Genomic DNA, 26,868 nt, shown 5'->3' with positions numbered 1-26,868 from the left:
TGAAATGCAAAAAAGCAGTGAAAATAAACATCTTCTGGGTGTAAAATGTTTGACTTTTTCGGTTTGTAACCGCTACATGACCGCTTCAAGAAAGCTATGAGCTTGCTATGTATCTACAAAGTAGAGATGGGCAAAAGTAACCGGTTTTTTGAATAACCGGTATTTTCCTCTAACATAACCGGTTATTTAAAGGTAGTTTTTTTTTCACCAATTAACCTAATAACCTTGCATTACGTTCAATAACCTATAGCCGGTTATTTTTGAAAAAATCGTACTTGTTTAAAACAACTAACAATTAAATATTAGCTATTTGAATCGTAAATTTCGAAGAAGCGAACGGCACGGATCTTCCCGATATTACGACGATAACGGGAGATCCCGCTCCCAAAAGGAAAATATATGACATCAAATGTCAAAATTAAATCAGGCATCAGGCGAACCCTGATGATAATAATCAAAACAACGGCCGAATGGCCCTGACAGCTCAGGGCCATAAAGCAAAGTACTAATGTCATAGACTACTACTAGCCACCAGCTAGCCAAGTGATACAAACCTAACTTCAAATAGATTCTCTAAATTCTATATTTAAATTTTAACCAACTTTAACGGATTTTCAACGGTTCTTCAAAAGTTTTCCATGGTTTCGCTCAGTTTCACCCACATTTCACCGTAAATATATTTTATTTGTAGTTTGAAGTCTCTCTTGAAGCTTTGATTAAGAATACAAAATTGAAGTTCAACATAGAAGTTCAAGTAATGAATGAAGATAATCTTTCATTATTTATTCATTCAGTCTCCTTATTTTTCTTTTGGTCTATTTTTCTTGTGGTCTATTTTTCTCCGTATTTGATTAAAATAACTTGGTTGTAGATTGTAGAACTTGTGCGTTGTGTGGTTTATTTGAACGTTAAGTAATTACTAGTTTTAATATCATATCCATGTCTACTCAAAAAAGTGAGGTTAGCATTTTTATTTAAATTCATTTTGTACATATACATACTTATATTGCTACAATCTCTATTTAATCATGCGATTTAACAAAGTTTATTATCTAAATTTGAAGTAGACCTATGGAGTGTAGAGGTAAGTAAACCTATAGGAAAACTAAATGTTTAGTTTTGCTAGGTTAGGTTATTTGAATAACCGGTTAATTTGTGTCGGTTAATTTTGTCAAGTTATTATTTTTTAAAGATAATTCCGGTTAACCTATAACCGGTTTTTTACCAATAACCGCCCATCTCTACTACAAAGTTTAGATGTTACTATACTACTACGGAAATTTAAACGGTATAGCATATCCTTAACCTTGAAATATCAATGTTTTCATTGACCAGTATTGTACTTTTTAGCATGAAATAGTAGACCATAGACTGCACGGCTGCATTTTCTTCGATTTTTCAGAAAAATATGCTAAAAGTATGTTTTCACTGGATTTTGTGTTCCTTTTCATAAGTTATTCGGGATTTAAATGGAAGTAGTTTGGATATGGCGTTTGTCGCCTCAGCCTGAATATCTGTTGGTAATTTACTTATTTCGTCTTGAGCCATTGCTGGCTCCAATTCAATCAGCAATCGACACGAAAGAGAATTAAAAAACATTGACTCAAAACTGACAACTAAAGAGACAGCTTTATTTATTTGTCAAATTACATAGAAACCAACGCCAATCCAAGTCTGGCACATGGAAAATAGAAGTGGAAAGCAACTATAGTTGTAAATTAAATGAAATGTAAATAAACCAATATAGTGTTTTATATCTGATATACAACTCGTTAAAATTTACGTAAAGTATACTGACCCCGTGCTTTGTTTGAAATATTGGCGATATAAATGTTTCAAATCCAAACAAAAAAAAATTTTACGAGACTCTAGCCATTAATTTTTTGAGAAACTGATTCACTAAATTTACAAATCTTATGTCTTGTGGAGTTGCGCGTCAAATAAAATGTATTATCTACAAATTTTGTTTGAAAAATTATAATTAATAAAAACAATTCGTGATGATAAATGAATTAATTTTTAACAGAGTAATGATGACAGTTTCATGCTTTGTTAAATATTTAAAGATTTATTTCGTTGTGCTTCTGTTAAATACGAGATTATTATAAAATGATAAGCATGATAAAAATAGTTGTGTTTCAAAGTACATAAATTAATTGCTGCTGACTGGATGAACAAATTACCTAATTCCTACAGGCCAAAAGGATAATACACAGGATGATAATTCATTTATTATTACCTGGTTCGTGCCATCGTTCAAATATCACTCTAAAATGAAATACATTTTGACTCGCCTACGAGTAGTCTCACCACTTACAGGTAGGGTGGAATATAAATGCCGTTTATAAACTTTATGATACGGTACTAGCGTGTACCCGCGACTTCGTTCGCGTCGAATTAATCATTTGTAACGGTGGTGATAAAGCAAAGCACTTTTTGGAACACCCTGTACGATTTTTTAAAAAATTTCAAAATATGTAAAAAAACAAAATAAATTATGCGTGTCCACGCGTTTTCCCGAAAGACTAACCGTTTTTTAAATAACAAATATTGTAATATTTGAGAATGTCGTAAAACATGAATGTCTTGTCGTTGTTTTGTCTGCTTTGTTAGGCATCTGAACCCGGCATAAGTAATAAGCGAAATAAAAATTAACTATTATTTTTTGAAACATTTCTGATAATCCAATTCAAAGAATCTATTTGAAATAGTTAAAGATGATTTTTCTCTCCGAACGCTTTGTATGAGTCTCCGAACGCTTTGTATGAGCTGTAGAATCCATTTCTCAGTCTCTCAACACAAGTAAAAATATCCTGTGACAGATAATGAGAATTTAAATTTTATTTCTCGTTATATAACTCGATGTAAATGCAAAGTAGATGCGGCCGACAATAAATTCTGTAATATTCAGAAGGAAACATAATCTTTTCGTACTGCACGGACACTTAATGTTTATGACGGACATAAGATTTGCATTCTGTTACATGACGTTTTAATTTTAGTAGGTTTTTAATTTTCGTTCAGTGGCGTATCTTTGTTAAGTAATAATCTTCTCTTCTCAGCCATTACTCATCCACTGCAGAATGTAGGCCTCTCTCAGTTTCTTCCACTCGTTTCGATTCTGTGCTCTCCTCATCCAGTTCTTACCGGCTACGGTTTGGATATCATCAGTCCATCTTTTAGGAGGTCGGCTGACTGGGCGTTTTGCTAGGCGTGGCCTCCAGCAAAAAAAAATCTTTTTGCCCATCTTTCCTCGGACTGTCTGGCCAAGTGTCCTGCCCAAGACCATTTAAAGTTAGCTATCCTCTCTACAATGTCCGTTATCCTCGTCTGTCGGCGAATGTCTTCATTTCTAATGTGGTCGCGAAGACTGATACCCATCATGGCTCTTTCCATAGCTCTTTGGCTCACTCGCAACCTGTTCACACTTCGTGCCGTCATCGTCATAGTCTCCAAACCATAGGTCATGACAGGCAAGACGCATTTGTTGTAAACGTCTCTTTTTAGGCTATTTAGGATTTTGCTTTTGAATATAAAGTTAAGTTTACCAAAAGTTGCCCATCCGAGTTTGATCCTTCTAGAAATTTCGGTTGTTTGATTTTCCTTGCCGAGTTTTATGGCATGACCTAGATATATATACTCATTAACGTTCTCAATCCTTTGTCCATTAACATTAACTTGCTCTTCATTTTCATTTAGGGTTTTAGTTTTAGACAAATTCATTTTTAAACCTACTTGCGCAGATGTGTGCTGAAGTTGTTCGAGCATTGTTTGAAGTTCTTCCAACGATGAGGCCAGGACAACGACATCATCAGCGAAGCGCAAGTGGTTAAGCATCCCACCATCTACCTTAATACCCTTATTGTCCCAGTTCAGCTTCTTAAATACGTCCTCCAGGGCCAGTGTAAAAAGTTTGGGAGAAATAGTATCTCCCTGTCGGACTCCTCTTTCCATTTTAATATTATTTGTGATATTTATGTCATCCAGTTTGATAGTCATTGTAGCTGATTTGTAAATAGATGATATTATGCCCGAGTATCTGTAGTCTATTCTGGCATTTTGTAGGGCATCGAGGATGGCGTGTAGCTCTATAGAGTCGAAAGCCTTCTCATAATCCACAAAGGCGACATATATAGGGAAGTTGTATTCAGTGCTTTTCTCTATGAGAGTGCGGACTGCCTGAAGGTGATCCACAGTACTATATCCACTTCTAAACCCTGCCTGTTCCGGGGTTGATAGAAGTTTAATTAATAGATTAGTCCATTTAATAGATGCATTATGGAACAAAGAATACCAGAGCTATGGCAAAACACAACAATCACAACAATTTTAAGACTTTTTAAAAATTTATACAGGGTGTTTCATAAAATATGACCATTGAGTAATCACGATTCTGTTTAAAATGCTTGACGTTTAAAGCAGATTTTTGGCAAACGGATTGACTGTGGGGTGTAGAGGTTCGATAAGGAGGGGTTTCTCGAATCTCAAATTCCAAGAGGGTGAAAACGCCCCTGAAATATTATAATATTTGTTATTTAAAAAACGGTTAGTCTTTCGGGAAAACGCGTAATTTATTTTGTTTTTACATATTTTGAATTTTTTTAAAAAATCGTACAGGGTGTTCCAAAAAGTTGGGTAATTGATTAACCACGATTCTGCTTAAACTGCTTGACGTAGCTTTTTACGTCATTGTTGACAAACGGATTATTCGAATGTCAAATTCCAATCTATTGAATTATTTTTTGAAGTGAAACTTCTTTCTTATTTTAAAACCCTTTCTTTTTTATTTAACCCATTCATATTTAAAAAGTGATTTTTTTTAAAATTCCGCAAATATTTCAAAGTCAACATAACATGACATTTAATGCAAGAAACCTCCGTTGACTTTTTTTAATTGTTTAAAAATATTTAAGCGAATTAAAAATAGATTGAAGTGACCGGTTTAATCGGTTCCCGAAACTACCAATTTAGCATTTTAATTAAAATAATTCGTTTAGCTAGTTGTCCGTCTGCTGTCCTAAATAGTTCTCGGTTGTAGTCAATTTAAAAACGTCAAATACGCGGCACTGTATTTATTTATATCACTGCAAAGATTAACCTGTAATACAGGGTGATTTTAGACAAAAAATATTGGCAAAGGACAAGTTGAAATAAGTTGAAATACAAATATATAAATCATTTACCAAGATTCTCGTCAAGAACTGGGTTTCCAGAGATATTTAGTACGATAGCTGCAGGCTTACCTATTGGAGTTAATAAAAAACATGTAGGATTTGAAATGTTTTACCTGTATACCAGAAAGTGAAATCAAAATAAACAAAAGTCGACCAGAAAGTTAAGAAAAATTTATAACTTTGTTAATGGAACATTCTCTATATTTCAAGTTTTTTAAAGATCTGTTTCTTCTTCTTCTTCTTCTTCTTCTAGTGCAGATCCATTAATGGATGTTTGCGATAACATTTTCCATTGCTTCTCTGTTCCGGGCGGTGTGTATTAACGACTGAACATCGAGTAGCCCTGACCACTGTCTAATATTCCTCAGCCAAGACATTTTCTTCCATCCGATACCCCCCGGCCTTCGATCTTGCCTTCGATCAACAAATGCAAGAATTGATATTTGGGGTTTCGCATTATGTGCGGAATGCGTTTTTGTGCAGGTATGCGTTTTTTTTTCTTTTTAATCAATTCAAATAATTCACGCTCATTTGTCAATCTAGTCGTCCAAAGTATCTTCAGGATTCTGCGATATAGCCACATCTCAAAAGCCTACAATTTGTTGATGGTAGCCGCTTTCAATGTCCAACCTTCCATACCATAAAGGAGCACCGACCACACATAACACTTTACGAATCTTAATCTAAAGCTAAGGTCAAAATCAAAACAGACATGTACTTTTCGAAACCTCAAGAATGCCTGCAGAGCTTGTTCGATGCGACATTTAATTTCCTTGTCTGATGTCCAATCTTCGGAGAGACCCTATACTTTCACAATATATTATAATATTTTAGGCGTGTGTACTAAGACGAACGAATAATCACAGACCAAAAAGACAATCCCTGAAACCATCACCATCATTAATCCATCCCGATCAGAATATCAATAGGAAAAAATAGTTGCACAACACTATCAAGATATCTATACGTATACTGGGTGTCCCAAATTCGTGGCTTGAATTGAGGAACTCTTAAGTTTGTTACTTTCCACTAATATTGAAAATTCTCTCTCTTCTCGTCCGTTAACTCTCGAAAGAGTATGGTGACATCATGTCTCAATTGCACGGATCGTTGTTCTCCATCCATCTCTATCTTGAGCGGCTATAGAAGCCTCTTGCAGGCCGTGACCAATAATTCCTTTGGTTTGGTCCACCCAGCGCATCGGAGATCTTCCTCTTGGTCGTTTGCCATTAATCTTCCCTTCGATTATGATTTTTTCCAGTCCATCTGTGCTTCTCGAAATGTGCCCGAAGTACCTAAGGTATAACTGGTTTATTTTGGTGGAAATGATACGTTGGTCCGATGTTCTGTGTATGAAATTCGCGGCATTCTTCTCTAGGTCCACATTTTGAAAGCATCTATTTTTCGTCTATTTGTAGTTTTCAGAGTCCCGGTCTCTGATGCATAAGTAGCGATAGGAAAGTTCAATGTGTTTACTAATTTTAATTTGTTGTGATGGGATATTGCAGAGCCTTTCCATATTCGTGTTAGTTTTATAGTCGAGTTACGAGCTATTGCTAGTCTGCGTTTGATTTCCTCGTCACAGTCTCCCTTGCTTGTTATGAGGGATCCGAGGTAATTGAACTTTTCAACCACCTCAAAACCATCAATCTCCCTGATGTTAGTACGATTTCGGTCTATTATCATGACTTGCGTTTTCCTTTTGTTTAGCATAAGGCCATGTTCCGCACTGATCTTACTCAACCTTCTCATTATTTGAACAAGTTCTTCCTCAGAGCATGCAAGAATTAAGGTGTCATCGGCGTACCTAAGGTTTGTGATCTTTTTTCCACCTATCGTTAGTCCGCCTCGCCAGCCCTGTAAGACTTTTCTCATTATGTATTCTCCATAGATGTTGAAGAGTATGGGTGATACTATGCAACCTTGTGTCACACCACGTTTCGGACTAAAAGACTTAGAGAGAGCGTTGTTGACTTTGACTTTTCCGGAGCTGTCTTCGTAAAGATTGAAAATTAAATATTGAAAATTACTAACATTAATTTTGTCGTTCTGAATGCTTACATTGAAACTAGAAGAACAACCTACTATGTTAATTGAGACTACTAATTCGAGGTTCTAAATGAAAATTAAAAGATAGATATAAGCTTGTCCAAGTTTGTATAAGAAGAGCATCCTGTATAAAGAAGAGCGAGAGAAAAAATCACAACAACAAAGGCCTGAGATGGGTGCATTGCAAAACCCATCGTATATTTATCTTTGACGAAATGACAGGCGTATTCTTCGCTACAAGGGAACTGATCGTCTCGGCATTCGACATCGTATTTGCATACGACAAACCTGTCTGTATCAATAATGATACATCAGACGGAGCTTAGTACGTACGTCTATGCGTTCTTTACACTTTACATTTGATCGTTATACAAAGTTCATTACCTGCCTACGTAACTTAAATGATTGCAGGGTAGGCTTAAGTTTCAATCGTGCATCTTATTTAGTTGCTGTAAGTATTATAGAAAATCAACACATGCGGGACTGCATTTAAGTTTTTAGTCAAACTATTCAAAAGTTTTGTAGTTTGTTAGGGAAATCTGATGTTTGTAGTTTGCCAAATGCTTATCACTTGATCTTGGCTGTTCTATTTATTTGGTAGAGGTACCTTGAGGTTCAGATTTATCACTATGAGGCAAAGCATTACAAGAACTTTACATACTAATAAAAGATAGTCGAGACACTATTACAGGCTTCCATCAAAACTGACGCATGGGGATTGCTTCATGCTAGAAGCAAATTGATCGGTATTGAACAAATAATATTTTTAAGAAATAAAATGGCTCTTTTTTTACAAAAAATAACTAATTTCCAACGTAGTCCTCGTCTGCTGATTTCTTTGACAAACCCTCTACAATCATACCTTATTTCATAATTTCTTGAATTTACTAGTGATATGTCGATATTTGAGTAACGCGATTTTGGAGCGATATTTTTTTGTAACGTCGCGTCGTGTCGCGCGCCACGACGAATCAGGAACCTGTTACTGAAGAACGACGATCATAATAACCACGAAATTATAAATTAGTTATAATTTGCGGATAAATTATTTAAAATCGCCCTTGAAATTGGCTCGAACCACAGTAACCGCATAGCGACGTGTTTCGCTCCAGCCGTCGCGCTCCTGGAGTCGTGGTTTTGTCCTTAATCTAAGGTTTTGTCGAACGGAAGTAACTGGTAACAGTGGTAACTAGTTATCGACGCCCGACCTTGGCCGACCTCGTCGCGCTACTGCTGGAGCTACGGTACCGTTTTCTTCTGTCGCGATTTGGTCGGTCTGATAAAAATTTCAGCATATGTATATAGGTATCTTGAATAATGATTCTAATTATTTTATTTTTCTTATTGTTTAACCTAAAATTTTTCTAAAGCAAACATATTTTAAGAACAAAAGACAGAAAAATGTAATTATATCTTTCAAAAGTATTTTTTACTTTTTTTAAATTGCAGCTGTTATAACGTGGACCAGAAGAATATAAATCTAAATATTATTGGAAAAAAATAAAATAGATGGCGAATAAAAAGTATTGAATGCCATATTTTAAGTCAATCTATTCGCGTGCTTTATTTCGTTTATGAATTTACACGGACACAGAAATAAGGGAGGATTGGAAGCAGTGTTACCAGAACTTCTGTCATTCCCTATAATAAATTTAAAAAAAAACACAATTTATATCATTACGAAAGTTTTATTTTTAAAATTTACAATTTGTGAAAAAAGGTGAGGAAAAAGTCAATAAATCTCGGCAAAAATGTTAACAGAGCTGGTACAGTTGTAAGAACCTGACAACCCTGGTTGGGAGTAGATAGTAGGTAGGGGCATTAGTACCTAGCCACCAGAAATACTGCATAGGCGAGAACCGATTACAAAATCGCGGTATTTTTCTGGAACGGTCGCTATTGTAACGCGACTCATGTGGAACCGGTATTCCCATCACCTAGCATTTACCAATAAAGTAATAACACACAAATTTCAAATAATACAAAATAATTTCGAATGTGGTTACGGTTCCGCGAAAGTAAACTTAAAAAATAGTAAATACAACTCAGCAGCAGTTACAATTCCTTCTTTATTCCAATATTCTCCAATACTGATTTATTTTGCTGCATCGTTATGTTTTCGTTATCTGCCGACGACGTGGCCAGTTCGGTATCAGCAATCAGCAATACAGTTTCGCGGATAGGGGTCGATATTCAGTAGGATCTACATCCATCAGTACCAGCACCAGAGAAAGGTCCGTGATTCTGGAATAAGCTAGAAATGATGATGATGATTATTTTACAATTTAATTGCTCAATTTAATTGCTCAATTTCACGATTCGCGATCAATTGAAGATCTAAAATACCCTATTCCGGACCTGTGATATATTTTATTATCTGATTGCATTTGGATTGCATTAAGTGTTGCGATAGCGCCATATAACAACGTTTTAAATGAAGCGTTTTAACCATTCGACAAGTGTTTACATTAAAGTTAATTGAATTCCCATTATAACCGTCTTCTCATTATTTATTTACACGGAAAAATTTTGCTGCAAGTGTTAAAGTTCAAACCCATTGTCTTATAATCTTCGAATTTATATGGGATTATTATTACAGAAACTTAAAAAATTATATAGGCGTACAGATCCGTATAAGGTTTGATTAATACAGATCGTGTTAAAGTTGCATATAATTGAAGAGTATTAGCCAATAATAGGTCTCGTTTTGATCCTTATAATGGCTCTAGCCATATAGAATTAATATTGTTTTTGTTGTATCGTTTCTAATAAGGCTAATTTAAATTGCATGTTCTTTCTAAAGCAGGTCAAAAATATATGCCAGCCTTTGTTTGTATCATCTCCTACATATTCAGAGTGACGAATAATATTTTTTTTTAAATGCAAAAGGAAATACTAATCAGCAAAATTAAACTCCATGTTAGCATCATCAGCAGATGATTAAAACGGTTTTAATCATGCTAAAATGGTTAGTGAAACGCGCGTCCACTGCAAAAGGAAAGTGTTTTGGTGTATTGTGGTGAATTAGTGCTTTATTTTGCTGTTGCAACACTCAAGGTTCGAACTGTAATTAAACACTAATCTAAATTCACATTTCTGTATCTATGTTTAGAAGATTGATTTTAATAAAAATATGTATTGTAACACCAAGGATCTAACCCCCAACTGCAATCTTTTATGCTTTTGATAGGATTATAGTTATTTTTTATACAAGACGATAAAATGGCATTTACGATAATGCAATTTTATCGTCGTGAATAAAACAGTATTTTTTCCATAGCGAGTTACGTTTTAAAAAATATTCAGAAATTATTATTTCAAGGAATTTATTACGAGTAGAAAAAATATTGTGCTGAGTTGGCGTTGGTTTCTATGGAATTTGACAAATAAATAAAGCTGTCTTTTTAGTTGTCAGTTTAGTGTCAATATTTTTTAATTCTCTTTCGTGTCGATTGCTGATTGAATTGGAACCAGAAATGGCTCAAAACGAAATAAGTAAATTACCAACAGATATTCAGGCTGAGGCGACAAATATCAAAACTACTCCCATTTAAATCCCGAATAACTTATGAAAAGGAATACAAAAATTTTCAAAAATGGAAGCAATTAAAAAACGTGCGAGAAGAAATAAAGTTATTAACCTATCCTCGCTGTTAAAGTATCATTTAATCTACCCTTGTGGTTAAAGTACTATTTTATGTACTATTTTTGACAGATATATGTAAGGCAATTTTAACAGTTGCTATGGAAAAAAATATATAATAATGGATAATATCTTCTTATTCTTATATTACAACATTTTTAAGAACTTCTAATAACACAAGAATGTTCTTTCTTATTTACAAAATATTTATTTACGTCTCATATAATTTTAATATTTCTTTAATCTAATTTTGGAAGAACATTTGATAACCTAATTATTTCCTATTCTGAATAGCAAAATCGATCAGCCAATTTAATCACAGCCAAAAATAACTACGTTCATACATTGATTAATCGAATTACATTAAATTTATTTTTGTTATCGTGAGAAAATAACAAAGCTCGGATTGTATGCCTTTAATTTATGCTGGGAGAAATACCAAACAAAGAATATATAACAGACATTTTCTAAATTTGAATTATTCACCATATAGATTATGTAAGAAAATGTCTACTTTAATGAATGAATTCTGCTAAATTTATGGACTCGTTATCTTTGAATGCAAACAGTGATTTTATTGTTGAAGTTTTAATTACACTTTGCGCGAAAAAAAATGAGTGTACAAAATTAGATGTTAAAAATAGTTATAACAATAATTACATATGTAACAAAGTGTCTCAACTGGTTAAAGACCTTTTGGATGAACTGGTCTTTAACAAGTGTATCTTGTCTGTACTCGGAGAAGAACTATTAGAATATGTAGCAGAATTCAATTATCTAAGCAGTTTGATTTCTGAAAGGATCAATATCAGTCAACTCAGAAATTCAGCACATGATTAGCAGCGCCTCAAGGGCATTCTGGAAATTAAAAGACAGGTTTTTTTACAATCATGACTTGAGTACAAAAACGAAACTTACAGTGTACCGAGCAATAATAATCCCCAACATGTTATATGGAAGCGAAACCTGGGTGCCGTACCGCCGACACGAACGCATTAAACAAGCTGCAACAGAGACAACTGCCACAACTCTTACTCAACTAACTTAAGAATCAACCATGTCTCAAACGTATCCACGTGAATTCCACTAACTGGAACTGGGCAAGACATGTGGCTAGGATGACAGATGGACGGTGGACAAAGAGACTAGTGGAATGGAGAACAAGACACGAGGCCTATAGAAGCAGAGGACGACCTCATAGTCGATGGACAGATTATATAAAAAGAGTAACTGAAAACTGAATTCAAGTGGCACAGATTAGAAAGAGATGGCTAGAGTTAAAGGAGGCAGTTCAGCATTAGATGAGATAAGCTAATTGATGATAATGTTTCAAAGAGTAATTATTAGTAATTTATCTTCCTTCGTATACTTAGATTAGATTACTTTGCCAGAGTAACTGCCAAAAAAGAATAATAATATGCCTTTTCAATGACAGTTATGCAAACATAGACATAGACAAAATCAACAACTACTCTTTGATAGCTGTGTTAATGAGAAGCAAAAGAAAAGGCATGCTAGAATTATTTTCATCTACAGTTTCAATTAATACTAAAATTTAAAAAAATGCTATTTCCAGTTTTTTTTCTTCTACATATGTATTTATTAGTCTGAGTTTAGGTCATCCCAAAACGATTATCCTTTAAGTCCATTAAAAAACTAATAGCAGATCAATTCTTTTGTTACGGACATGAATGTTATGGCATATCGATAGCAGTAAACCTATTTTATAGGTAATTAAATTAATTTAGATTTCTTTCCCAGGGTTTTCAATGTTATTTTCACATTCAAAATGTTCTGAACTTAATAAGTTAATAAAATTAGTAATTGTCATGACTATAGCTTAGTGATTTTTTGTCTGGATCGTTTCCGCAAAAATATTCTATTTATTTTAATTGTTGTTAATGCTAATTATAAAGAGAGATTTAAATGGAATTGTGTAATTATTTTAATACAATAAATAATACCGTATGTTCGAGAAAAAAACGGCGTCAAAGGCATGATAATTTTTGCGAGGTCATTTACTAAAAATTGATATAAAATTTGTCAAAATTAACGCTAATTATCGAAAGATTAATAAAGGATAGAACGTTTCCATGCCATTATTTTCAAATTTTGAAAGAGAAGTTCACGAAATGTCGTTGGATAAATTTAGGTTAGTTATATCAATCCCGCGTAAAATGTTTTGTGCAATCTGACTAGTCTTCATTAGGTATTTTGTAAAACGACTGAAAACAGATAGGCTCTTCGTAATATATCCTTCTTTTGTTAAAAAAGCCGGCCTTTATGATATGCCTAGTCTTTTTACAAAATGCCGAGTTATTCGATACGTCCGCGACAGATATATCTTTTGAAAAGGCATTAATCAATATTAATGAAAGTATTATACATCCCTAGTCTGGTATTAAAATTATTGTCTAAATGTTATGAAATTTCTACAGTAGAAAAAAAGTTTAAAAAAAATATCTTATAAATTTCTTTTAGTTTTCTGTTATTCTGTATCTTTATTATTATTTATATAAGCATTTCCAAAGGAACAAACTATTATTTAGTAATACAAATAAAATGTTTAGAAAGTGTTACACAGGCGGTTTTTAATTGATTCAACTAAGCTTAATCGTCTAATAACAACAATAAAATATTAATGTTGTAATATTATCCAAATGCAACCTTTTATTACGTAACATTGTTAGCATTATCGCATTATCACACCAGCGAGTGCATTATGGTTAATTAAATTTAATATTGCATCTAATACCAGTATTATATCTTCTGTCTGCTTCGACATAATCTATAACAAACCAAATCCATTTTTATTCAAATTAGAATTTGAATTAGTATCTATTAAATGTAATCGATCTACCCGAATACAGGGTGTTGATTCTTCTGGGAATTGTAAAATCCGATTAAATAATTTATTGTTAACTTTATGACTAGTAAAAATTAGCTTATCAAAAGATTTGCATAATCCTACTGAAGGAAAGATTTTAGCCTAATAGGAATGGGACAATCTTCTTGACATTTATGTGTGTTTTAATTGACTATATATTTATAAAGCAATTCTGTAAATTTATTAGACTTTAATTTGATTTTAAATGCGAAAAATACAATACGAGAAATGGTATTCCTGTAACTCCAGACTTATGAATGATAAAAGTGACATTTAACCCCTGTCCTTCCTCGAGCTCCTCGTCTATCTTCAGTGATTTTTAACAATTATCATACCAAGTCTAGGGCAATCGTTTAAAATAATTTTTAAAACTGTGGGAATTTTTCCCACCGATTTATCTAATTTGACTGGTCCCATGTAAATTTACATATAAATTGACAGCGATCTTCATCTCATAGCCATCGCTGACGCCGTTTTTTTCTCGATCGTACGGTATATTTCGTAAAAAGAACATGATTATGAGGTTTTTTAGCGAAAAAAAAAATTGAAAATTTTAAATTTTTTGAAAACATTTTTGGATTTTTTTAGTTTTTAGTTAGAAAACTTATTTTCTTGATAATATGATGACATAGGTAGTAGATTAAATTCACAAGAAAGAACCAGAGAAGATACAGTGGTTCTCAAAATTTAAGCAAAAAATCATTTTTTTGGAAATTTTCAAAGTAAAATAATTCGGTTATTTTGGACATTATTATTTGAAAAACGGTAAAAAGAAAATTTCTTTTATCGAGATCTACCAGTTCCAAAAATATTTGCACTTATTTAAGACTCACCCTGTATAATAAATCAGCATTGTATTTACATTTTTTATTTATTTCAGAACAAGTATCGACATAACAACCTTCCACCAAATGACACTGATTCCGACACAAGCCGTCTCTACGACTTCGACACTAGAAGCGATCTCATCCCAAGTTACCACAATAGATCTGCCAGAAATTTCGAACCGCTATATACAGAGTGGACCAAATGGAGTAGATGCCTAGATTGTATGCAGCGGCGAATAAAAACCTGCATCAGTCCCAACTGCCACAGCTCCAGAATGTACGAAGAGCGAGAGTGTCACAAGAAACGGTGTAAAAGAAAAACGAAAAAGAAAATTTCGTTTCATGTGGTGCATTTAAATACGGTAATTTTCTTAAATATACAGGGTGGTCTATTTTTTTGGTAGTAAGCTCTCTATTAAGAAAAAAGACAGATTATATTTTACAGGGCGAATCAATATCAATATAGATTCAAAGATCAAGGAATTAAGTTTTAGGGAATGTTAAAAAATGTATATACCTCCTGTGAATCCTTACAGAATATTGAATTATTTGAATTTGAAGAAAAATTGATGACAAGAAATTGTTTTAGAGCAGAAGCTACTTGACAAAACAAGCACCGTCTGAAGTGTGGAGTAAATGGAGCAAATGGTTGGATTGTTCCTCAAAATGTCGGACCTATAGGGTAAGAAAATGCAAGAAACCAGGAAGATGTCGAAAATATGTACAGAGAGAGACAGCGTATTGTTACCACGAGAGAACTAGCTGCGAAATGTGGGTACTGAATTTGTTAGAAGAGAAACAACGTGAAACATCATTAGGTATCATCATTTTTATCGTAATTTTCTAGAAATATCGCCACTAAACAAGAAACTTACAGTAATAAAATAAAAAAGTAAACTTAAGCAAATTTAAAGAAGCCGTTTTTAAAACCAAACAATAATAACAACTTTCGCAATCCAAAGTATGAAAATTTCATCTCACTTCATCAGTTAAGTAGTTTTAGCAATTATATAAGTTTACATTTGGTAACAATCAGTGCTATATCTGACAGAAACGTCATATAAATTTCAAAATTATAGACAACATCAGTACAAAAAGACAATTTATTTCATAACTTTATATGGTATGATGCGCACTTCTTTAAAACATTATTTTAAGTAGGTACAAAACTCGTGTACCAATAAAATAATTCTTTGTAGTATATTTCTTTTTCCAGATGATAGAAAGTACCAGTACAGCTTCGACAGTAATCAGTTCATCACCAGGGAACCTAGGACGAGGCCAAGTAAATGCGGTGCAGCATTCAACAAACCTCATATGCTGAAGATAATCGGTGGATCAGAGGCACCGAAATATAAGTGGCCCTGGCATGTGGCCATATTAAATCAGTTTCAGGTCAGTACAGCAGCAGTAGTCAACAGGTCAGTAGCTTGCAGTAGTACCCAAAGAAGGCTTAATAGTTAGCTTATAAAACAATAAACATCTTATTTTTAACCACAATTTTCTTGACAGATGATAATTAAAGACCAAAATGACATTTTCAAATCAGATTTCAATCAAAATTTCAATGAGGTACAGCTTATGGTATTAGATTCATTTATTGCAATAAATTATTTTTAGAAAACAATTGAAAAGAAAATTAAAAAGGAAATAACTAAGAATTTAAAATTACGAAAACAAAAAATTAAAAGCAACGAAAAAAATGGGTAAATTATTTTAGTATTTTCCATAAAACACGATATAGAAAGTTACACATTAATGCATTCAAAGTAATTAAATTCCGAGGTAAAAGTCTCCTGGCACTCCACTATACAGGGTTTCCCAGAAATAAGTGCAAGTATTTTAAGGAGTGGTAGATCTCGATAAAAAAAACATATTTTCTCTTCATCATTTTTCAAATAAGTCCAAAATAACGGAATAAAATAATTCCGTTTAATAAAAAAATTCCGTCCAAATAAAATAATTCCGTTTGAAAACTTCCAAAAAAAATGATTTTTTGCTAAAATTTTGAGAACCACTGGATCTGTTCTGGATTTTCTTTCTTGCAAATTTCATCTACTACCTATGTTGCCATATTATCAAGAAATTATGTTTTTTAACTAAAAACTAAAAAAAAATTCTAAACAAAATTTCAAAAAATTCAAAAATTTTTTTTCGCGAAAAAAACCTCATAGGCGTGTTTCTGGGGTTAAACTATATTACCAGTTAAAATACTTGCACTTATTTCTGTGTCCGGACACCCTGTATAAATACGTTAGTTTATGAGTTTTATAATTTTCATGACAGTTCCCAGGATCATCCTAAAGGATCTTTAATATGTACTTTTTCTACCATATAAAATAGTACTTCTTGTTTAAGAGATATTTTATGTATTTCTGAATGCCTGTAGAAACATTTCCTGGCTTATTGAACAAAATTTAGTCACTATACCGGTTAAACTGGTTCCTAGAAATAAAAAAATAAAAAGAAAGTGCACTTCAAAGTATCCATAACCAAAAACATCAAACATGTATCTGAATTATAATCTAAAATATTTTTATTAATAGGATTGTGTGAAAAATATAAATAATAAATATAATAATTTTTGTAATCGTAGAAAATAGCAAACAACCATTCATGCATGTATGTAAAACAGGTCAGCTCTGGGTAAATTAATATCGATACTAATCATATAAAAATGCACTGTGGTAGAGATTATATACCACAAAGTATCATTTTCCTATAATACTCGTATATTGTGGCGTTTTTTTTATAAACATTACCACTGCGAACGGCAGCTTTTCATCGGAGAGCAGTCGTGGATAAGGTATTTCACTAGAGAGAAAACTAATCAATAACAATAAACAAAAAAATATAGATATTGGGCGCCAGGCATGTACAGAGAAAGAAAACAGTTGTATATTGAACGATACGGAATCCGATGACGATACGCCAGACATCATATATATCATATATAAAAAAGACATGTAACGAACTAAAAACGTTACAATATTTTATGTCGTAGTTAATGTGTTCAATAATACCGTATAATCAAAAAAAAACGGCGTCAGAGACGGCTGCGGAATGACAATCGATGATAATTTTAGCGAGGTCTCCAAAAAATTTAACACTAATTATAGAAAAATTAAATAAGGTAGAATGTAAAATGTTTAGGAGGGGAGTTAATCACCGCGACCTTACAGATCTATTGAGTGTTCCCATTTCTTGAGTTATAACGAGTTATAACTCATCATACAGTCTCAGGGCTTTAACAAAAGCCAGTTAAATAAGGTTAGAAGGTTGTGGGACCCACAAATCTATTTTCAAAAAATATTTTTCCTCCAATTTAAAACTCTACCATTTAAAAATAATTTTTACTGAGTATATACTGGCCGTCAGTCAACTGGCCGTAAGCGCCATAAAAAAAATAAAGAAAAGTACGGGATACGATCCAAGTAATGACGTCTAGGGCTTGACCTCGCCAAAATTATCATCGACTATCATACCCCAGCCGTCTTTGACGCCGTTTTTTTTTTCAATCGTATGGTACAGTTAAAAGAGTTAAAAAATTATACAGTAACCGCTAAAATGTTCGTAAACAAACAAGATTTTTTTATCGTTAAATCAGGAGCTACTTTCTGTATGGTAGTACTGCCAGAACATTAGATTTAACAATTAAGCACCACTGAATGGGAAATAATTTAAATCTGATGTAAATTTTGACCGAACCCTATTCAAAACGCGTTCATATTTGGTTTTATGACTTCGTCCTACTTTAAAAGGTATATGAAATAGCATTTTAACAACCGTAGGCAAATTAACTTTAATGTTTTATGCTATAATATGTCGTTTAACATTTAATAAATCGCAAACATTTAATAAATCTTACGACTATCTGCATCAACACACTCAGTTGGCTGTGACCCATTAGACCATTAATAAAAATACCTTCGAATACCAACTAACTCTAATGATCCATGTATTATTTATACGCCAATAAATTTGGTTTATTTGTTAATTACAGGAAGCCTTAAGCCAATAATTTTTAAGAGATTGAATAAACTAAGTATAGTTCATATCAAATAAACTTTTAGTCACGTGATTAAGCTTGACCGGCACAGTGTTGCCCACTTTTATATATTTTCTTTTAATCAAAATATTTTAAGAAACAAAAATAAATTAACTATAAATATTATATAAACAGTTATTATTAAATTAGCACTCACAAGTAAGACAAGGGTTACAAGGTAAGGCAAGGGTGTACTCTGTCTCCAACGTTGTTCAATTTATATGTGGAAAGAGCTGAATTCACTGAGTCAATCTCCGATAGTCCCATTGGTTTGAAAATAAATGGCATTCCAATTAATAATATCCGATATGCGGATGACACAGTGATATTGGCAGACAATGCAAATGATCTCCAAATCCTTCTAAATAAACGGAAGTAGTAGTTTAAACATAAATACTACAAAAACTAAATTTATGGCTGTTAGCAGAAACAATAAGAGATGTGGGTATATCGCAAAATGCTGAGAATACCATGGACTGACCGTGTCTCGAATGAACGAGTTCTAAACCAAATTAACAAGGACCGAGAACTCCTCGACATAATAAAAAAGAGGAAAGCAGCCTATTTGGGCCATATCATGAGACATAGCAAGTATGAATTCCTTCAGCTCATCACCGAGGGTAAAATTGAGGGAAAGCGCGGACCCGGACGACGGCAATGCTCCTGGCTGAAGAACATCAGAGATTGGACAGGCCTGGACTCACATACTTTGCTGAGAAGAGCGAAAAATAGAGAGGAATTTGCCATGGTTGTTGCCGATCTTCACTGAATGGAGAAGGCACTTTAAGAAGAAGAAGCAGAAACAATATTCCGAACACCAGAATTTACTTAAATGGAGAGGTCATCAAGCAGGTCACACAATTTAAATATTTGGGATGCATGGTTAACGAAACGTGGGATCCAGATCAGGAGATCAAAGGCAGGATCGAACAAGCAAGATCTACTTTTCTGAGACTGCGAAGATTTCTCACAGATAGGAACTTGAACTTCGGCGTTAGATACCATGAAGTGCTATGTCTGGTCCGTTTTGTTATAATATGGTGTGGAAGCATGGACACTGAAGGTAGCAACAATAAACCGAATTGAAGCCTTCGAAATGTAGACCCTACGATGAATGCTAAGAGTGCCCTGGGTCGACCGTGTGAGGAATGACGACATTCTCAGAAGAGCTGGTCTAGAAGAACGTGAACTCTTCGAAATCATCAAGAAGAGGAAAATGTCCTATTTGGGACACATACTACGTGGAGAACGCTATCACTTTCAGCGTCTGATTCTCCAGAGTAAAATAGAGTGGGGCAAAGGGGGAATAGGCCGAAGGAAGCTATCCTGGCTGAGAAATATTCGTCATTGAACAGGCATACAGGACTTCCAAGCACTCCAAGTCGCGGCAGTTAATAGAACCATCTGATGAGGAAGAAAAAGATGAACGCCTACGCAGGAATCTGCACGGCACTTTAAGAAGAAGAAGCTATCTTGTACCACTTCGCACTAAAAGAGGTTCTAAAAAGAACAATGTTCGACTGCAAGGTCTGTTACTAAACATTTTTAATCTTAAAGTATCACAACAATGTTTACTTAAACCAAAAACTCGTAATACAAAACTAAAATTTCAAAACGAGTGACAATGTCAGGAAATAAATAAATAAAAGTGGCAACTTGACATTTTTTAGAGCAGAGCTACCACCTGAATTTCCAGCGCGAAATTTAAATTCCAGTTAGTCAGCACGGCGCCGAATATCTCCGTTGTTGGCAACAATGAATTTAAAAATCGATTACGTAATTAAAAGTTTAATTGGTGGCAGTTTAATTTTAATTTTATTGTACTAAGTCCTAAAATATGTATTATAATTTCAGGAAGTATTCTGTGGTGGTACGTTGATAAGCTCCCGCTGGGTACTGACTGCAAACCACTGCATCAGAAGAAATCTGAAAGTGCGACTAAATGCCCATGACCTTCGAGCCAAAGATGGACGAGACATCATAATGTCCGTTCATAAAACATTTGGACATCCAGAGTAAGTTATTAGTTATTAGTCCTTAAGGTGACTATACACTTCACCACACACTGTCTCCTTTAGTCTGAGAATACGATATATTTAGCATACAAAATAAAGTCTATGATATTTATAGTATGATTCAGTTGGAAAAATTGTTTCAGTTCCAAGTATCACAAGAGAATAGAATTAAAATTATATTTTGATTAATAATCATATCTTTCAGTTTCGAAGTCCAGACTGTAGACAATGATATTGCTTTGCTATTGTTGCCTCAAGCGGTAAGACTACCAGTGGCGTGCTTGCCAACCAGAAAGCCCAAAGTGGGTAAACTATGTTCGGTTATGGGTTGGGGAAAAGTCCACACTACTCACTCCTATGGAGTTCCTATTCTCCACGAAGCACAGGTAATGTTTAGTTCAGGCACAGAATATCTAGCTACGCAACAGAAGCCTCGTTACATGTATAAAATTGTAGGTAGCAAAAGGAGACAGGCTTTTAAAGCCTGTCTCCAAATCAGATATTTTGATGCGGTAGTTTCGCTACTACATAATAGAGGGCAATAAATTTAAAAGAAAACAGTTTTCTACAAACAAAATTTAAAAGAAGTTTGTGCAGTGTTGCCATTGTGTAATTCATATCGGAATACTTCCTGATAAAGCCTACCTTCAAATTTGCTACATCATTTAAACATATTAAAATAGATCAGAGCTGTTTTTTTCAATTTGCCATGTTAGTTGGAATTAAATCTTATGAGCTAAATTACAATCACTTCCTGACGTTTGATTGTATAACTGAATCCTGAATTTTCATTGTAATTCGGCGACAATATAATAAGTATTGTTCTACTATTATGATACCACTTCCTGACGTTTGATTGTGTTCATACCAAATTCATATCGTATAATCGGGAAAAAACGGCGTTAGCGATGTCTATGAAATGAATATAGCTGTCATTTTATATAAAAATTTATATGGGAAATGTCATCGATCGTCCTTTTCCAGCCAAATGGACGCCGTTTTTTATACTATTTTTCATGACATTACAATATTATGGTACCATGAAGCATATCAAGTGATACTATAATATAGTACCATATTACGATACGTGGCGTTCGATTGGGCTTAAACTTGACATATTATATCTTTAGTGACATTGTAATATCATGGTACCAAGGAGCATATAAAGTGGTACTTTCTATAGTACCATATTTGATGACATAGCAATATTAGGTACATGGCGGCAATAGGGCTTAAACTTGGTATACTACGTATTTTCGGTGACATTGTAATATGATGGTACTATGATGCATATAAAGTGGTACCTTAAAATAGTACCATATTTCAATACCATTTCCTGACGTTCGATTGAGCTCATATTTGATATATACTTGCGTATTTTTGATGACATTGCATTATTATGGTACCATGAAGCATATCAACTGGCACCATAATATACTACATACTATATTACGTACATGGCGTTCGATTGGGCTTAAATTTGGGATACTACGTATTTTCGGTGACATTGTAATATGATGGTACTATGATGCATATAAAGTGGTACCTTAATATAGTACCATATTACGATACCATTTCATGGCGTTCGATTGGGCTTAAACTTGGTATACTAATTTGGTATACCTACTACGGATCTTCGGTGACATTGCAATATTATGGTACCTTAAAGCATATCAACTGGTACCATAATATAGTACTATATTACGTACATGGCGTTCGATTGGGCTTAAACTTGGGATACTACGTATTTTCGGTGACATTGTAATATGATGGTGCTATGATGCATATAAAGTGGTACCTTAATATAGTACCATATTACGATACCATTTCCTGGCGTTCTATTGGGCTTAAACTTGGTATACCACGTATCTTCGGTTACACTGTAATATGATTGTACTATGATGTATGTAAAGTGGTACCGTAACATAGTACCATATTACGATACCATTTCATGGCGTTCGATTGTTCTTAAATTTGGTATACCTACTACGGATCTTCGGTGACATTGCAATATTATGGTACCTTAAAGCATATCAAGTAGTACCATAATATAGTACACTATTATGATATCATTTCCTGGAGATGGGATTGGGCCAAATTTGGTATACTTGCGTTTCTTTATAAAGATTTGTTTAATTAATAATTTTAATTTATTTTACGAATTTTAATTTATTGTTTGTGTCGTGACAGCAACTTTTATGCCGAACTAATATATTATTAATTGTACCTGTGTCACTTTTTAAAATCTACCTAGGTCTATATAAATAACGTGGCAAACGGAAGAAATTTGTTATTATAGTATTTTTTAGTCAGTTAACATTTTTTGTACTGCATTTTAATAAATTATTTCCATTATTATTAAACTTATATTTCATTACTAACGTTCGAGCATTAATAAATATCACTATCAATCGCCCTGTATATTATTAATTTTAAAGGTAATTAAAGGTATTTTCTTAGTTAACATTATAAGGTAGTGTATATTAAAAATGTATATGTTTTGCAAAATAATATACTTAAAACTATTTTAATAGCCAAAGGAATAATTAATATAAGTGTATCTGACAAAGAAAAGAAAAGAATAGAAAGAAACATATACTGCATTAATTATACACAGTAAAAAGAATGAGATGCCAACTCCAATTCAAGTCTTTTTGAATCTGGCAACTGTGCATATTTAGCCGAGCTACAAGGCAGTCGACGAGCCGTCGATCCAAAACCGAAAGTTCAAAATTTCTAATTATATTCTGATTATGATATTGTCGCGCCATCTAGTATTCTATTTGTGCAATTTTAGCTCTTTCATTTCGAGTATTTTTCTGTTGCGTAGCCAGATATTCTGTGGTTCAGGGTCGGAAAAAATCATGATTTTTTAAAAAAAAATTTTTTATTTTAATAAATTTTAAAATAAATCCCTGCATTTAGCGGTCTAATGGATTCATACGAAATTACTTCAAAAATCGGTCCAACATTTAAATTGATGAATAGATATTTTTATATAATTTTATAACATTTACAATTATTTTTCGATTTATTATCTGTTATAGAAATATTTTTTCTAGTTTTCTAGGACACATTTTTATAACCTTTACAGTTATTTAATTCACATGATTAAAATTTAAAAAATCACTTGATTTAAATCATGCCAACCCTGGTTTAGTTTGTGTTTGTGTTTAGTTGTATTTATATATCTAAGTAGCTTGAATTCTCTATTTTCTATGAATCTCTTTAATTTTAGTTGCCATTGGTTGCCCATAAGATATGCAAGAAGGCATATAAAGAACTTCTGATCAGTGGTAACATGTTATGTGCTGGTTGGAAATCTGGAAAATCTGACACATGCGCTGGTGACAGTGGTGGAGGACTGATGTGTCCTACGAGGAAAAAAACGAAGAAAGTCACCTACAGGTAATCATATACTACCATGCTGGCAACTCTTACTTTTGGGTCGGTATTATTACAACGTCTTGTTAATAAATATAAACAAACAAAGTATCACGAGACGTAATTAAATCGTAAAGCTGAACGCACTGAAGTACTGATTGTGTAACTGCTGTACCCCCTTCCGCATCTCATAGCAATTTTCACAGATTCTCGGTTTATTTCATACGTTTGGCAACGTTTTTACTGTTCTCTCTTTGTTCAGTACATTATAAACGCATTGTACTCTTCTTACATACGGAAATCCAAACCCAAAACTAACCTTTGCCAGCCTTTAGTATACAAGATTATTAACCACACACGACAAGATACAGAGTGTCCCAAATAGATAAAAAATATTATAGTTGTATTTTTTATATGGTATATTATTTTATTTTTGGATTCTACGATTGAAATAAAGGTAAATTTGATTAAGGTGAAAAATGTGTATTTATTTACTTAAAGTTTGGTGTAAAAAATGAATATCCTTAAAAATAACATATTCTTTCTTTGCAGTGTGCAAGGAATTACCAGTTTCGGTGACGGATGTGGCATCAGAAACAAATATGGCATTTACACAGCAGTATTCAACTACGTAGAATGGATCAATAACATTATAGACCTTTACTCTTAATCACTATTACCTAACAATTATTTATGCGTTAACAATTTGTTAAAGTCATGAGAACTTGAGTCAGTAGTTCGATCGAGAATCGATGAGAAAAATGAATGAGAACCATGAAAAAGAAAATGTGATAAATACTGATACATGTACTATTTTAGAAATGATTACCTAGTCAAGTTAACTGCCATAAACATAATAATAATATGTACGAGAGACTAGTTATGTGTTAACTTAAAATGGAGTGCCTTTACCATATTAGTAAAACCATAGAAATACATAAAAAGCGATTTATGTAGAAGAAATCTTCCATTTTAAGAAAATCGTTTTATTCGTTAAATAAATATTTAATAAGAGCAAGAAATAATCTCACTATCTTTTAGTTATTCGAGTATTATGTAATTAACAATTTAGTATACTATTTTATTAGTAAGTATATAAGATATAATATACTATGAAAATAGTATATTAATATGCTTTAATTTATACAGGGTGTTCAAGTTAGTTGAACATACTTGAAAATTTTCTCAGAACTTTTAAATTCGTTAACTTTCCTGCTGTGCTACTACTTTTTAGTAAATCTTAAAACACATATATTAGCAGGATTTTCAACTGTTAGAGATAATAAAACTATATTTCGATTAAATAATTTTTATTTAGTCAGCTCTGTTTTTATTTATTTAAATAATAGGTACCAATAATTTTAATCGTCTTAACGTGACAAGAAGTATACGTCTAATAACTTAAAAAATAAACGCAATACAAAATGTTTTGGAACTTTTTAACATCATTTAAAGCAAAAAATACAGGATATTTACAGTCTTATACCGGGTGTTTTTCAAATGTGGCTCACCCCCAAAGAACAAGATTGGGTATGTATGACATAAATTAGGATTGATTCTGTCACTTCCTGTTTCACCGGAAATGACTACTACTTTTGATTTTTAAATGGCTCCCCCGGTATTTTTTACTTTATTCAGTAGAAAATTACACTCCGAATAGAATGACATATCATATGTCAACTTTTGTCATTTTCGCTCAAAAAAATCGTATTTTAAATGTCAATGTAGAGTGCCATGGCTGTGACAAAACACAAATTTTTAATCAAGGAGTCTTGGAAAATTATATTTGATAGTCTAATGTTTTTCGTGTCTTGTCCAGGCTCATATCTCAATTCTTTCAAATGGAACGAGGGTGGCTCATTCGCATATTTGGAAAAAGCATTTTTTACGAATAATTTGATACCACACACTGGGTATTTCGAGTCAAATTGTCGTTATGAACCGCATGTTACAATTTCAAGTAAACCATACGCGAAAAATGACAAAAGTCAATGACATATGATATGTCATTCCATTCAGAGTGTCATTTTCTATCGAAAAAAGTAAAAAAATACCAACGATGTCATTTAAAAAACAAAAGATGCAGTCATTTCCGGTGAAACAGGAAGTGACCGAAAACAATTGAATACGTCAATCAATCCTGATTTATGTCATATACAAACAAACCAAATCTGGTTTTTTTAATCTGAAAAAATAAAAAAGTTATAGGGGTCAGCCACTTTTGAGAAACACGCGGTAGATATTTTTTAAACAAACTATACACTATCTACTTATAGCTACAGCTTTCTCAATTCTTTTCACTCTGTGTTAAGCTTTTAAAATTTAAGTAGAACTAATACTTAACTGGACCGTTACTTATTTAAAAATGCCGTTTAATCGAAAAAACGGCGTCGAGTTGGCTTGGAATTAAAGATAAATGACATGTGCACCAAATAATTTTACATATAAAATGACAGCGATCTACATTTCCATGGCCATTCTACCACAGTTTTTTACGTACGGTATCATGGATAGGTAAATGTAATTTTAAATACATTTTTGTTAATAAATTCAGATACCAGTATATTTTATACGCGGGTTTATCAAATATCGGTTTTCTAGTTAATTTATAAGCAGACTGTCTGTTTCTATTTATTATATTTTTAGTACGCTTTTACTACTTGTTTCTTACTATTTAAGTACAATTAAAACTTTTTTGTAGTATATTTATGGTTTTATTTACACACATGTAACAAACGTCAAAGTTTCTAAAAAATAAAAAAACAATGTAAAAATATAGGAACTAAAAAACCTCCTTGGTTTTTTATATTCGTATTCTATTGACAGTGGTTCTTCAAACTG

At 33.0% G+C, this 26,868-nt stretch overlaps 1 protein-coding gene across 1 annotated transcript in view; it reads left to right on the top strand.

Moving 5' to 3' along the window:
• The window catches only part of LOC115881567 (plasminogen), a 44,333-nt gene extending 18,987 nt beyond the window's left edge, over window positions 1-25,346 (top strand). The window contains exons 2-8 of the mRNA XM_030899109.1: window positions 14,634-14,942; window positions 15,170-15,398; window positions 15,797-15,975; window positions 20,483-20,643; window positions 20,849-21,029; window positions 23,882-24,051; window positions 24,580-25,346. Coding sequence (XP_030754969.1) covers window positions 14,634-14,942; window positions 15,170-15,398; window positions 15,797-15,975; window positions 20,483-20,643; window positions 20,849-21,029; window positions 23,882-24,051; window positions 24,580-24,697 — 1,347 coding nt within the window. The 3' untranslated portion in view covers window positions 24,698-25,346. The remainder of the gene's footprint in view (window positions 1-14,633; window positions 14,943-15,169; window positions 15,399-15,796; window positions 15,976-20,482; window positions 20,644-20,848; window positions 21,030-23,881; window positions 24,052-24,579) is intronic.
• Window positions 25,347-26,868: the final 1,522 nt, after the last annotated feature.

Source organism: Sitophilus oryzae, unplaced genomic scaffold, assembly GCF_002938485.1.
Source record: "Sitophilus oryzae breed Bouriz unplaced genomic scaffold, Soryzae_2.0 scaffold_172_pilon_pilon, whole genome shotgun sequence".
Classification (NCBI taxonomy): domain Eukaryota; kingdom Metazoa; phylum Arthropoda; class Insecta; order Coleoptera; family Curculionidae; genus Sitophilus; species Sitophilus oryzae.
This window is presented reverse-complemented; position numbering and strand designations above follow the sequence as displayed.